Source organism: Amblyraja radiata, chromosome 27 (assembly GCF_010909765.2).
Source record: "Amblyraja radiata isolate CabotCenter1 chromosome 27, sAmbRad1.1.pri, whole genome shotgun sequence".
NCBI classification, from domain to species: Eukaryota; Metazoa; Chordata; class Chondrichthyes; order Rajiformes; family Rajidae; genus Amblyraja; species Amblyraja radiata.
The window spans coordinates 5,784,708-5,800,103 of record NC_045982.1 but is presented as its reverse complement, the minus strand read 5'-3'; the positions used below and the strand labels follow the sequence as shown (position 1 = coordinate 5,800,103).

At 47.7% G+C, this 15,396-nt stretch overlaps 1 protein-coding gene across 1 annotated transcript in view; it reads left to right on the top strand.

Annotated features, from left to right (window-relative positions):
• nkain1 (sodium/potassium transporting ATPase interacting 1) overlaps nucleotides 1-15,396 on the top strand; it is a 331,689-nt gene that overhangs the window by 308,753 nt on the left and 7,540 nt on the right. The window contains exons 6-7 of the mRNA XM_033044991.1: nucleotides 8,396-8,456; nucleotides 13,726-13,807. Coding sequence (XP_032900882.1) covers nucleotides 8,396-8,456; nucleotides 13,726-13,807 — 143 coding nt within the window. The remainder of the gene's footprint in view (nucleotides 1-8,395; nucleotides 8,457-13,725; nucleotides 13,808-15,396) is intronic.

Sequence of the window (15,396 nt, the reverse complement as noted above, 5' to 3'; positions counted from 1 at the left end):
ATATTTGAATGCATGTTATGATTTATGAGCAACTACAAAAAATCCAATTGGGAGATCGTTGCAAATCGAGTCCTCATTAATAAGTAAGAATGTAGTGGAAATCTCACTAGCTTCAGCAGCTCGGGAGAGAAAGCTGAGATATTTGCCGCAAATGATGACCTTCACAGGGTAGCTATGGCAATCGCAGAAATTGTGAGCCTCCAAAGAGGGAAAGATGCCAATGTCCGTCCACCTTTGTATAGCAATTGTAACTAGAACATTAAAATGGCACGGGCGGCCACGGTGGCGCAGCGGTAAAGTTGCTCGCCTTACAACACTTGCAGCGCCGGAGATTCAGGTTCGATCCCGACTGCGGGTGCTTGTCTGTACGGCGTTCGTACGTTCTCCCCGTGACCTGCGTGGGTTTTCGCCGAGATCTTCGGCTTCCTCCCACACTCCGAAGACGTACTTTAAGGTAGGTTACTTGGCTTGCTATAAGTGTAAATTGTCCCCCATGTTAGTGTGTGGGGGTGGTGTTAGTGTGCGGGGATCGCTGGTCGGCGCGGACTTGATGGGCCGAAGGGCCTGTTTCCGTGCTGTATCTCTAAACTAAACTAAACTTAAAAAAATATGAACTGAACAGAAAACCATTCTTACCCATTTGTGCAGGCGTCTGAAGATTAAGTGGAGATGTGACCTTTTTCGTAGCAGTTCTGCCGCAGATTCCATTCCCATTTATTTCTAATGATGTGCAAATGATTGCTGATCTGGAAGGGTTGGCCTGCTTTCTATAGCGCGGCAGGAAAGCGATGAATATCTTCTGTACAGTCATATTCCCAGCAGTATTATTGTTGGATAACCAGAATTAAACAAATTGGCAAGAAGCCAGCTCGAGAAAAAGAAAAAAATCTCGAGTCAAGAAAAGGTACAAACTGCTGGAGGGAGACGCAAAGTGCTGGAGTAACTCGGCGGGTCAGGCAGCATCTCCGATGAAAAGAAATAGGTAAGGTTTTGTGTCGGAACCCTTCTTCAACCCGTCCGAGACCCAAAACGTCACCTATTCCTTTTCTCCAGAGATGCTGCCTGTCCCACCGAGCTTTGTGGCTACCTTCGGTATAAACCAGCATCTGTAGTTCCTTTCTACACGTTTATACTGCTGGGGTAACTCAGCAGGTGAGGTAGAATCTCTGGAGAACATGAATGGGCAATGTTTCGGGATGGGACCCTCCTTCAGTCTGAAGAAAGCTCCCGACCCAAACGTCACCGATTACACGAAGGGTCTTGACCCAAAACGTTATTTATTCATGGTCTCCGGAGATGCTGCCTGACCCGCAGAGACACTCCAGCACTTTGTATCTTTTTTGTAAACCAGCATCTGCAGTTTCCTGTGGCTCCATTCAGTAAAGAAACTCTCATAGTTGGTTTGGGACAGCATGCCATATTTCGCTTGGGCAGTATGAATATTGATTTCTCCAACTTCAAGTAACCCTTGCATCCCCTCTCTCTCTGTCCCTCCCCCACCTTAGTCGTTGTACTAGTCTCATTGTCTGTTGAGTTTCATTGTCTGTATAACTCATTATCACCCAGCCCACAGCCAACAATGGACCATTGTGGGCTCCACCTTTCCTTGATCATTGTTCCTTTTGTTTTGTTCATATATATGTTTTGTTCATTTGTTCTACATCACCGTGCATATCTTTCCCCTGACACTCTGTCCGAAGAAGGGTCTCGACCCGGAAAACATCACCTGCTCATTTTCTCCAAAGATGCTGCCTGACCGGCTGAGTTACTCCAGCATTTTGTGTCTACCCTGGTTTTCCACAGCGAGGTGTTGTAGGGTGGCATGAACGCATCATCTGCAAGATGGGGGAAGTGTGTTCAACAGTCACTTCCAAAAGAGTTGGATAGAGACTTATAAATACGATCAAGTGATAGGAGTAGAATTAGGCCATTCGGCCCATCAAGTCTACTCCGCCATTCAATCATGGCTGATCTATCTCTCCCTCCTCTGTGACCTATGATTTTTTTTTTCTTTTTATTTATATATAGCACATTTTTAGTCAACTTGCATTGACCCCAAAGTGCTTCACATAATTACATTCACACACACAGGCAAAGGTGGGTGAAGTGTCTTGCCCAAGGACACACACAGGCAAAGGTGGGTGAAGTGTCTTGCCCAAGGACACAACGACAGTATGCACTCCAAGCGGGATTCGAACCAGCTACCTTCCGGTTGCCAGCCGAACACTTAGCCCATTGTGCCATCTGTCGTCCACGATGAAAGAATGGATCGACTGGGCTTTTATTCAGTGGGATTTAGAAGGATACCATATAAAATACTTAAGGGATTAGGCAGGCTAGATGCAGGAGGTGTGAATCTGTGGAATTCTCTGCCACCGAAGGCAGTGGAGGCCAATTCGCTGGATGTTTTCAAGAGAGAGTTAGATGTCGCTCTTTGGGCTAACGGAATCAAGGGATATGGGGAGAAAGCAGGAACGGGGTAGTGATTGTGGACGATCAGCCATGATCATATTGAATGGCGGTGCTGGCTTGAAGGGCCGAATGGCCTACTCCTGCACCTATTGTCTATGTTTCTATGTAATTAATTGGAAGACCTGTTGGAGACGTCACAGTCACAGAGGACTGGAATGCTCATGTGCTGTGCAATTTTCCGTCTCAGATATGAGGGGATGACTATGTGGGGAAAGGCCATCGTTGCCTGTTGATTGTGCACCACTTTGACAGACAGTGGACCACCGAGTCCGCGCCGACCAGCGATCATCCCCACATACTAACACTATCCTACACGCTAGTCATAGAGTCATACAGTATGGAAATGGGCCCTTCAGCCCAACTTGCCAACATGTCCCAGCTACAGTAGTCCAACCTGCCCATGTTCGGCCCATATCCCTCCAAATCTGTCCTATCCATGAACCTGTCTAACTGTTTCTTTAACGTTGGGATAGTCCCTACCTCAACTACCTGCCCTGGCAGCTTGTTCTATACGCCCAGCACCTTTGTGTGAAAATGTTACCCCTCAGATACCTATTAAATCTTCATCTTGAACCTATGTCCTCTTGTCCTGATTCACCTACTCTGGGCAAGAGATTTTGTGCATCTACCCGATCTATTCCTCTCACGATCTGATAGGGCCAATTTACAATCTTACTGAAGCCAATTGACCTACAAACCTGTACATCTATCGAGTCTGGGAGGAAATCGAAGCACCCGGAGAAAACCCAGAGAACGTGCAAACTCCGTTCAGACAGCAACCCGTAGTCAGGATCGAACCAGGGTCTCTGGCGCTGTGAGGAAGCGACTCTACCACTGCGCCACCGTGCCGCCCCTTGCCACTCCCTTTTCGACCACTATCCCATTCTCGCCTGATGTCCACGGCGCGTGAGGTGACTTTGGCCCAAGTTTGTTCCTCGTTCTCTCTCTCTGCTCTCCCTCGCTGAAACTTCCCAGCAAGGAGAATGGAAGGACAGCTCCTTAACAGCTCCAGCTCCTTTTTCTCTCGCTGCCAGTGACCTCTGAATGCTCATTTATTCAAGATGGGAAGAAAGATTATTTGCGATCAGCCACAGTGGCTGAGAGATGTGCCAGAGGCAATGGCAGATATTACAAAGTGACAAGAGACTAATTCTGTTAGAACTCAAATAAATTAGTTACGACTTCAGGTCTCTTCATCAAGATGCCCGCGTTTTGCTTTCCGAGCGTGGTAGCCATTGATTAATTCCCACCAAGGTTCCCATATAATGCAGGGTGTCGAGTTCTTCACTCAGATTGACATGATGAATATTGCTTGGATGATCTCCTTGTTCCGTGGCTTCCATTTGACATTTTTAATCATTTCCGTGGATCTGCAAGGTGCACAGAGCTGGAGTGGTGAAGAAATTCTAATCATCCATCTCCACGGTGGACAATTTCTTTGCTCTTTCACATTTAACTTAATGTTACTGTCAGCGCCAGTCACATCAGCGCCAAATGAATAGGCTTTTCAGCAAAGTGAGTGAATAGAATCAAAAGTGATGTTCTACATGCTCACGTTGACATCTCTTGCCCATCTCAATAGAGTTGCGGCGAAGAATGGCGTTTATCTTGTACCCTCCACCGCCAACCCCTCTCCAGCCCACTCCAAACCATTCCCTTTCCCTGGTGAAGCAATGGAGCTGTGGAAGATGATATGACCCCCATGGCCTCAAACACTTCCATGCACATCCGTGTCTGATCAGATAATGGCCATTCAAGCCCTGTGCATGTCTTAGATACATAGATACATAGAAAATAGGTGCAGGAGTAGGCCATTCGGCCCTTCGAGCCTGCACCACCATTCAATATGATCATGGCTGATCATCCAACTCAGTATCCCGTACCTGCCTTCTCTCCATACCCCCTGATCCCTTTAGCCACAAGGGCCACATCTAACTCCCTCTTAAATATAGCCAATGAACTGGCCTCAACTACCCTCTGTGGCAGAGAGTTCCAGAGATTCACCACTCTCTGTGTGAAAAAGTTTCTTCTCATCTCGGTCCTAAAGGATTTCCCCCTTATCCTTAAGCTGTGACCCCTTGTCCTGGACTTCCCCAACATCGGGAACAATCTTCCTGCATCTAGCCTGTCCAACCCCATAAGAATTTTGTACGTTTCTATAAGATCCCCTCTCAATCTCCTAAATTCTAGCGAGTATAAACCAAGTCTATCCAGTCTTTCTTCATATGAAAGTCCTGACACCACTATTGTAGAAGGGGCTCGTCCCGAAACGGGGTACTGATTGGGGATGATCAGCCATGATCACATTGAATGGCAGTGCTGGCTCGAAGGGCTGAATGGCCTACTCCAGCACCTATTGTCTATTGTCTATTGAAACGTCACCTATTCATTTTCTCCTAAGATGCTGCCTGACCCGCTAAGTTACTCCAGCTTTTTGTGTCTGCCTTCGGTGCAAAGCAACATCGACAGTTCCTTCCCACACACCTCATCCTCTCCTTGTTATGAGATGTGCACTAAATCTATCAAAGGTTTTCCCCAAAAGTAGTCTTTGGACTTTAGAGGTACAGCATGGAACCAGGCCCACCTGGTCCCCGTACACCCCGTACACTAGCACTTCACACTAGGGACGATTTACAGAAGCAGCAGGTCTCCGAAAGTTTTCAACGTGTTGAAAATTCAGCGGCGACCAGAAAAAGGTACGACTCTTTGGGCGACTACTCACGACTATACAGGCGTCACCCCTGCGACATGTCGACACGTGACGCCTGTATGGTCGTGAGTAGTCGCCCAAAGTCGTATCCTTTTCTGGTCGAAGAGTTTCTGCCACCTGCTGCGACTATGACGGGTGTTGGCAAGTCGCCGAAAAAAATCACGTAAGTGGGACAGGCCCTTGAGTCTATCTACAAGTTCAAGTTCAAGTTCAAGTGAGTTTATTGTCATGTGTCCCTGTATAGGACAATGAAATTCTTGCTTTGCTTAAGCACACAGAAATTAGTAGGCACTTACTACAAAACAGATAAATGTGTCCATATACCATGATATAAATATATACACACATGAATAAATAAACTGATAAAGTGCAAATAGCAGAAAGAGGTTATTAATGTTCAGAGTTTTGTCCGAGCCAGGTTTAATAGCCTGATGGCTGTGGGGAAGTAGCTATTCCTGAACCTGGTTGTTGCAGTCTTCAGGCTCCTGTACCTTCTACCTGAAGGTAGCAGGGAGATGAGTGTGTGGCCAGGATGGTGTGGGTCTTTGATGAGCCTTTTTGAGGCAACGACTGCGATAAATCCCCTCGATGGAAGGAAGGTCAGAGCCGATGATGGACTGGGCAGTGTTTACTACTTTTTGTAGTCTTTTCCTCTCCAAGGCGCTCAAATTGCCGAACCAAGCCACGATGCAACCGGTCAGCATGCTCTCTACTGTGCACCTGTAGAAGTTAGAGAGAGTCTTCCTTGACAAACCGACTCTCCGTAATCTTCTCAGGAAGTAGAGGCGCTGATGAGCTTTTTTGATAATTGCGTTAGTGTTCTCGGACCAGGAAAGATCTTCAGAGATGTGCACGCCCAGGAATTTGAAGTTCTTGACCCTTTCAACCATCAACCCATTGATATAAATGGGGGTGTGGGTCCCCCTCCTACTCCTTCCAAAGTCCACAATCAGTTCCTTGGTTTTGCTGGTGTTGAGGGCCAGGTTATTGCGCTGGCACCATATGGGCAGTTGCTCGATCTCCCTTCTATATCCTGACTCATCCCCATCAGTGATACGCCCCACAATAGTGGTGTCATCAGCGAACTTGATGATGGAGTTCGCACTGTGGTTGGCTACGCAGTCATGGGTATAGAGTGAGTACAGCAGGGGGCTGAGCACGCAGCCTTGAGGTGCTCCCGTGCTGATTGTTATCGAGGCTGACACATTTCCACCAATACGAACAGACTGTGGTCTGTGGATGAGGAAGTCGAGGATCCAGTTGCAGAGGGATGCGCAGAGACCCAGTTCTGCGAGTTTGCTAACCATCTACAATGGTTGCAGATCAGATATCTTTCTTATCAACTGAGCCGTAGAGAAGGATGTTCCTCATGGATTTATTTCAGGGTAGACCACACACATGGAGAATGAACACTGCCAGCAAATGTTCTCTGTTTTTTTCTTTCCAGTCACAGTGAGAATGGAGCTGAATTCAAACAGTGTATTTCGCAAGCACAGGAAATTAAAGTAACTAATATCCTTCCAGCCGTGCAGCTGCAGATATAATGCAGGATGCTATCAATCTGTGCGTAGAAAGTTATCATAATAGGATCATAACCAGTTAAATATTGATATGGTCATAACCACATAGTCTGCTTGGGGGACGGGCACAAAATGCTGGAGTAACTCAGCGGGACAGGCAGCATCTCTGGAGAACAGGAATGATACTCCAGCACTTTGTATCTATCTTTTGTGTAAACCAGTATCTGAAGTTCTTTCCTACACATTTAGTCTGTTTGAGGGATTTTGGATGAGGGATAAATGTTGTCCAGCGTAGAAAATAAGTTTAGAAGCAATGAACTGCAGATAGTTTTATTTAAGGTAGACTAAGATGCTGGAGAAACTCAGCGGGTGAGGCAGCATCTATGGAGCGAAGGAAATAGGCAACGTTTCGGGTCGAAACCCTTCTTCAGACTTCTTCTTCTTCATAGTTTTATTTAGTTTAGTTTAATTTAAAGATACAGCGCGGTAACAGGCCCTTCGACCCGCCGAGCCCGTGACAACCAGCGATCCCCGAGCACTAACACTATCCTAGAACTTTAGAGAAGAGTTACCATTTTACCGAAGCCAATTAACCTACAAACCTGTACGTCTTTGGAGTGTGGGAGGAAACCGGAGATCCCGGAGAAAAACCACGCAGGTGACAGGGAGAGCGTACAAACTCCGTACAGATAGCACCCGTGGTCAGTATCGAGCCGGGGTCTCTGGCGCTGTGAGGCAACAACTCTACCGCTACGCCACCGTGCCCGCCCAGATGCTGACTTACACAAAGAGACACCAGGAGCTGGAGTAACTCAGTGGGTCAGGAAGCATCTCTGGTGAATATGGAGAGGTGATGTTATGGGAAGGGAATCCATAATTTCTTAGCAGTAATACAGTTTGGTGATGAATATATTTTGACAGAGCGAGATGGAGCTGTGATGACATGGACATGTGCCCCCAGGTCACCCACCATCCCACCCGTCACCTTGCCCCTTTCTGCTCCTTCATTCACCCATCTACCAAACCCGAGTCCCTCAATTCTCTTTTTTAGTTCAATTTTTCCCTATATCCTGTATCTTTAAAATTCTTAAGGGGTTGGACAGGCTAGATGCAGGAAGATTGTTCCCGATGTTGGGGAAGTCCAGGACAAGGGGTCACAGTTTAAGGATAAGGGGGAAATCTTTTAGGACCGAGATGAGAAAAAAAAAATTCACACAGAGAGTGGTGAATCTCTGGAATTCTCTGCCACAGAAGGTAGTTGAGGCCAGTTCATTGGCTATATTTAAGAGGGAGTTAGATGTGGCCCTTGTGGCTAAAGGGATCAGGGGGTATGGAGAGAAGGCAGGTACAGGATACTGAGTTGGATGATCAGCCATGATCATATTGAATGGCGGTGCAGGCTCGAAGGGCTGAATGGCCTACTCCTGCACCTATTTTCTATGTTCCTATGTTTCTATCTGTACACTGTGGTTGGCTCAATTATAATAATGTGTAGTCTTTCCGCTGAATGGATAGCATGTAGAATGGAACTGATGTCTTTTCTGCTTTTTAAAACGGATTCTGCAACCTGGTAAGCTGTTTGTTGTAAGTAATGAAAGTCATCTCCCCTCCAACTCACTGGCTGACCCAGTGAAGTCAATTAATGTCACATTGTCTGTAATGGTGGCTAACTACAAATTCTGTTCTTTTGCAGCTCTGTGGCTTTGTCTACGCCTGTTACGTCAGTAAAGTGTTTCTGGAAGAGGAGGACAGTTGTAAGTACCTGAGTCGTTTCTTTAGTCACGTTGGAAGCACCTCCCGGAGGTGAATGTATCCTCATTTCTCCAGCTGGAAGCATCACGGGATCGCGCGGAATTCCAATGGTTTCGTTATTTTAGTTTAGTTTAGAGATATAGCGTGGAAACAGGCCCTTCACCCAACGTGTCCATGCTGAGCAGGCGATCGACCCAAAAACACCATGTGCAGGAAAGGAACTGCAGATGCTGGTTTAACACTGAGACAAAATGCTGGAGGAACTCAGCGGGACAGGCAGCATCTCTGGCGAGAAGGAACGGGTGACGTTTCAGGTTGAGACCCCGCTTCAGACTGAGAGTCAGGGGAGAGGGAGACGAGAGATATGGGCGGCACATAGAACAAATGAATGAAAGATATGCACAAAGCAACGATGATCAAGGAACGGTGGAGCCCACAATGCTCCATTGTTGGCTGTGGGGGTGGTGATAACGAGGGACACAAACAGTGAAACTCAGCAGGACGGTAGAGAAACTAGTACGACGACTAGGGTGGGGGAGGGACAGAGAGAGAGGGGAGGCAAGTAACTCTTGTGTGCATGGGATGGTGCTAGTGCATGGGCGATCATTGGTTGGCGTGGGCTGAAGGGCCTGTCCCACTGTATGAGGTAATTCAAGAGTTCTCCCGAGTTTCCCCTGATTCGAACTTGGAGAATTACAGTAATAGCCGTTCGTAGGTAGTCGGGGCTCTCGTGGTCATTTTTCACTGTGCTGAAAAACCTTCACGAGTTTCCGCGTTTCCCGAGTACCTGCCGTTAGCGTTACGAGCCGCTATGAGACATCCACGAGCTCCGACGTAGCCGCTACGTACATTCTACGTGCTTACCACGAGTTTGATTTTTTTTAAACTCGGGAGAGCTCTTGAATAACCTCGTACAGTGAGACAGGCCCTTAAGGCAGCATCTGCGGAGGGAGTGGACACATGACATTTCGGGTCGGGATCTTTCTACAGGCACTGCCTGTCCATTCCCTCCATGGAAACTGCCTGACCAGCTGAGTTCTTCGTTTTTTGGATAAATATTCACCCGGCCACCTCAAGAACTTGCCTACTGTTGAACAAATTCGGCACAAATGTTCCTTTACATCCACCAGAAAGAAGAGACAAGTTCAAGGTTAAACTCCCCTTCATAAAGGTGCGTGCCTGTGTCAGACACCACCCCTGAGGCTCTGCAATGTAACAATATTGAGTAGGTGTAAAGTGCTCTCATTACATTTGAGAGGGTTTGTGGACATAAAGTGGTGTAACAATTAAACTACGGGAGGAACTCAGCGGGTCTAGCAGCATCGGTGGTGGGAGTGTTTATCGATGTTTCAGGTCAGGACTTTGCATCAGAATTGAGAGTGTTGAGCAAACGTAGGCACAAAGTGCTGGAGTAACTCCGCAGGTCAGGCAGCATCTCTGGAGAAGAATTCTCTGCCACAGAAGGCAGTGGAGGCCAAATTCACTGGGCTAAAGGAATCAAGGGATATGGGGAAAAAGCAGGAACTGGGTACTGATTTTAGATGATCTGCCCTGATCGAATCGAATGGCGGTGCTGGCTCGAAGGGCTGAATGGCCTACTACTGCACCCATTTTTCAATGTTTCTATGTTTCTAAAAAGGATGAGTGACGTTTCAGGTCAGGACCCTTCTTCAGACTTAGGAAGGGTCCCAACCCGAAATGTCACCCATCCTTTTCCCCTAAGGATATAACCATATAACAATTACAGCACGGAAACAGGCCATCTCGGCCCTTCTAGTCCGTGCCGAACACTTACTCTCACCTAGTCCCATCTACCTGCACTCAGCCCATAACCCTCCATTCCTTACCCGTCCATATACCTATCCAATTTATTTTTAAATGATAAAATCAAACCTGCCTCCACCACTGGATGCTGCCTGACCCGCTGAGCACTTTACACCTATCTGTCTATTCCAACTTCAGTGTAGTTAATTGTCATGTGTACCGAGGTACAGTGAAAAACTTTTTGTTGCGCGCCATTATTAATATTACCTCAATACCTCAATATTAGTTCAGTTCAGTTTAGGGATACAGGCCCTTCGGATCATCGAATCCGTGCCCGCCAGCCATCCCCACACGGCAGTTCTGCGTTTCCACACGGTGAGGGGAGGTGGCCAGTATGACTAGGCTTCTGGTGTGGAGTGGGAAGGGGGAGGATATTCACCGTCAGAGGTTAGTGTGGAGACAGGGAGCGTTCTTCGTTGCCATGGAGAATACATCAAATGTAACTATCAGAGTCTGCAACCTGGTTTAGAAGCTGGTGGACGTAATGAAACTGCTCAAGCGAACGATAACTTCTGCAGTTTGCTTTCCAAAGTATTATCATAACAATCGGTTGTGTCCTTTAAATGGCACCAGGGGTCAGGCGTAAGTGATGATAAATCGTACCTTTAAATGTTAATGCAGCTTCTTGCAGAAGGTTGCCGGCTGTGTGATTCAGGTGCACAAATACCTAGTGGCTACGTGCTTCCTCACTTATAAGCTTGCAATGTTCATAACTTCTAGGAGCAGAATTAGGCCATTCGGCCCATCAAGTCTACTCCGCCATTCAATCATGGCTGATCTATCTTTCCCTCTCAACCCCTGTCTCATTCTCCTGCCTTCTCCTCATAACCCCTGACACCTGTGCTAATCAAGAATCTGTCAATCTCCGCCATAAATATACATTGACGTGGCTTCCACAGCCGTCTGTGGCAACGAATTCCACAGATTCACCACCCTCTGACTGAAGACACACCACAGTCAAGCCCATACAGGGATGCACAGGCACACAAAGATATACACACACACACATGCACACAGACACACGCGCACATGCACAAACACAGAGACACACACTCACACACACACACACACACACACACACACACACACACACACACACACGCACACACACACACACACACACACACACACAGGGACACACACATACACGCACACACACACACACACACACACACACACGCACACACACAGGGACACACACATACACGCACATGCACACACACAGAGACACACACCCACACACGCACATGCACACACACAGAGACACACACACACGCACATGCGCACACACACAGAGACACACACATACACGCAGACACTGACAGAGAAGTACTTAGACAGACACAGACACACACACTGATGCACGTACACAAACACACTCAGAGACACACATACACACTCATACACACATAGACACACACAACTACACAGGCACAAAGACACAAAATCAGGAGCAGGATTAACAATGGAATTCCCTTTTGAATTTGAGGGCCGCTAAGATGTGGAACAATGCTCCAACTCGCCCACAGACATTAGGAATTGAACAACTAATGCAGCCAAAACTGTAAAGCTAGAGGACCATTCCAACAAAGGCTCTGAATTGCGATTCTCGGCACAGATTGGGAATCAAAGTTGAGGCATCTAACAACAAATTTCTAATCGAAGATAGACACAAAATGCAGGAGTAACTCAGCGGGACAGGCAGCATCTCTGGAGCGAAGGAATGGGTGACGGTTCGGGGCGAGACCCTTCTTCAGACTTCAGATTTCTAATGTTCACCTTTTCCCAAAGCGTAAGCCGTTCAACAGAACACGAGGCTGCAGCTGCTTCTCACCAATACTGTGCACCAAATCCAAGCACAAATGGTTATAAATATCTCCAGTACTGAGTTTAGGCAGTGCAGGTAAATGCCAGATTGTGGTAGATTACTGCTGGTTTAGAATGACTTATTTTTAACAAAGACTGTGTTCTCACCATGAGAAGAGGCAGCTGCCTTCCGTGACCTCCGAGATTTTAAATATCCTTCAAATGAAAACGTTGAACCTCCAAGTGAAATTTGGACGCATCCACTTGGTTTAAGTTATCGGCAATTGTCCTGAATAATTGATTGAGCTCGGTCGCTTGGCTGAGAATAAACGACCCCTTGCTCGTGTTTGGGGAGCTCTCAGTGTCCGGACCACCTGCATCTCACTCAGCCCCCACGGCTAAATTAGATCAAATTGGCCTTTTTTTTTCTTTCCCTGCTGTCCGCGGAGTCTTGCTGTGCACACACAAGCCAGGTTTTCCTGCATGCGTGATGCCCGTTACCCGACTTGAAGGAAGGCCAGCCATCTGTTAGCCTGGCGCTGCCACGACACGCATCCTCCAATCCATCATCCACCTCGCCATCTGTAACCTTATCTCCAGTTAGCAATCTTTGCCGCCAACTCTCACTCAACTATAGGCCGGGCATTGTGCATAGACGCTGCACTGTTCTAGCTTCTGCGTAGGAAAGATAGATTTAATCCCTGTATTCGTGCAACACACAGTGATACATTAAGGTGTGTTTTAGCACAATTCTGAAACCGTGTAGGTTTAACCAATGTAACGCAGGATACATTTCCGCGGTTGCGTATGATGTCATAGAAACATAGAAACATTGAAAATAGGTGCAGGAGTAGGCCATTCGGCCCTTCGAGCCTGCACCGCCCTTCAATATGATCATGGCTGATCATCCAACTCAGTATCCCGTACCTGCCTTCTCTCCATACCCCCTGATCCCTTTAGCCACAAGGGCCACATCTAACTCCCTCTTAAATATAGCCAATGAACTGGCCTCAACTACCTTCTGTGGCAGAGAATTCCAGAGATTCACCACTCTCTGTGTGAAAAATATTTTCCTCATCTCGGTCCTAAAGGATTTCCCCCTTATCCTTAAACTGTGACCCCTTGTCCTTCCAAGTTATTCATTATTCTCGTTCCAAAGAGGGCGGCACGGTGGCGCAGCGGTAAAGTTGCTGCCTTACAGCGCTTACAGCACCAGAGGCCATGGTTCGATCCCGACGATGGGTGCTGTCTGTACGGAGTTTGCACGTTCTCCCTGTGACCTGCCTGGGCTTTCTCCGGGTGCTCCGGTTTCCACCCACATTCCAAAGATGTACAGGTTTGTAGGTTAATTGGGTTGGTATAAATTGAAATCGTCCCCAGTGTGTGTAGGATAGTGTTAACGTGCGGGGATCGCTGGTCGGCGCGGACTCAGTGGGCTGAAGGGCCTGTTTCCGCACAGTATCTCTAAACTAGACTAAGCGACATCATCAGTAGAAGAAGCCCCTTATGATTACTGAGCTGTCGAGCAAGGAGCTAGTGTTCCTGGCACTGCCCGCTGGGCCGAAGGGCCTGTTTCTGTGCTCTATCTCGAAACTAAACTGAACGAAAGGATAATAATGTTTTATTTCTCTCTGTTTCCAGTTGATTTTATCGGAGGATTTGATTCCTACGGGTACCAGGCCCCTCAGAAGACGTCCCATTTGCAGTTGCAGCCTCTATACACGTGAGTACATCAGACAGTGACGGAACCCGACACCGGCGCCACCCACAGACCCGGTGTGAGCGCCCGCCATGCTCTCCACCCCCTCCCCCCCCGCCCCACGTTTACGCCTGCCGCAGATCCCTGTCCAAGGATAATCAACCATTTTTTATTTTTACTGCTTGTCTGGGAGAAACATCTTTCATTTTATTGCTCCCTCCGCTGCGATGGCTGCCGCTAATTGGCATTCACAGGGGAACGAGGAGCTCCCAAGGCCAGGGGGGGCTTTGAATATCTCATGTACAAGTGCAGTGTCCGTAACTACTGTACGTATGTGGGTATGTGTCCGCGGGCAGCCGTGTAGAGCTGCTGCCTCTCGGCGCCAGAGACACTGTTTCGATCCTGACTATGGGTGCTGTCTGCAGGACTTTCATATGAAGAAAGACTGGATAGACTCGGCTTGTACACGCTAGAATTTAGAAGATTGAGGGGGGATCTTATAGAAACTTACAAAATTCACAAGGGGTTGGACAGGCTAGATGCAGGAAGATTATTCCCGATGTTGGGGAAGTCCAGAACTAGGGGTCACAGTTTAAGGATAAGAGGGAAGTCTTTTAGGACCGAGATGAGAAAATCATTTTTTACACAGAGAGTGGTGAACCTGTGGAATTCACTGCCACAGAAGGTAGTTGAGGCCAGTTCATTGGCTATATTTAAGAGGGATTTAGATGTGGCTAAAGGGATCAGGGGGTATGGAGAGAAGGCAGGGATGGGATACTGAGTTGGATGATCAGCCATGATCATATCGAATGGCGGTGCAGGCTCGAAGGGCCGAATGGCCTACTCCTGCACCTATTTTCTATGTTTCTATGTTCTCTCCGTGACCGTGTGGGTTTTCTCCGGGTGCTCTGGTTTCCTCCCACATTCCAAAGACGTGTATGTTTGTAGGTTAATTGGCTTCTGTAACTTGTCCCTAGTGTGTGGGATAGTGCTGGTGTACGGGGTGATCTCGGTGGGCCGAAGGGCCTGTTTCCATGCTGTATCTCTCAAGTCTATGGGAGACTGGGCATGTGTCTGAGATGACATGATGGGGAAACTGACGGAGCTCCCACACAACCCGACCAGGCTCACACATGCTGGGTAACTGTTGCCCCCGTTGCCCTAAAACCTCCATAACATCCAACCCCACCCCCACGAACAGATACATAGAAACATAGACAATAGGTGCAGGAGTAGGCCATTCAGCCCTTCGAGCCAGCATCGCCATTCAATATGATCATGGCTGATCATCCAACTCAGTACCCCCCCCCACCCCCCCGTTCCTGCTTTTCCCCATATCCTATGATTCCGTTAGCGGGAGGTTGCAGGTCACCTCGACCTTGATTTTTTTTTTTGGGTGGCAGGCAAGGTCACCATAGGTTGCTGTTTAGGTCTCCTAAGTGGGACAGGGGCTGTAAGCCCCTGTCCCACTTAGGAGACCTAAACAGCAACCTCCGGTGACCTGGGCTGAATGACTGTAACTTCTACCCAACAACCCGCCATGTCAGGTTTAATTTGTAAGAGTTTATAGGATCCATTAAGTTTGATAGGATTGATTAGCCACCATATTGAAC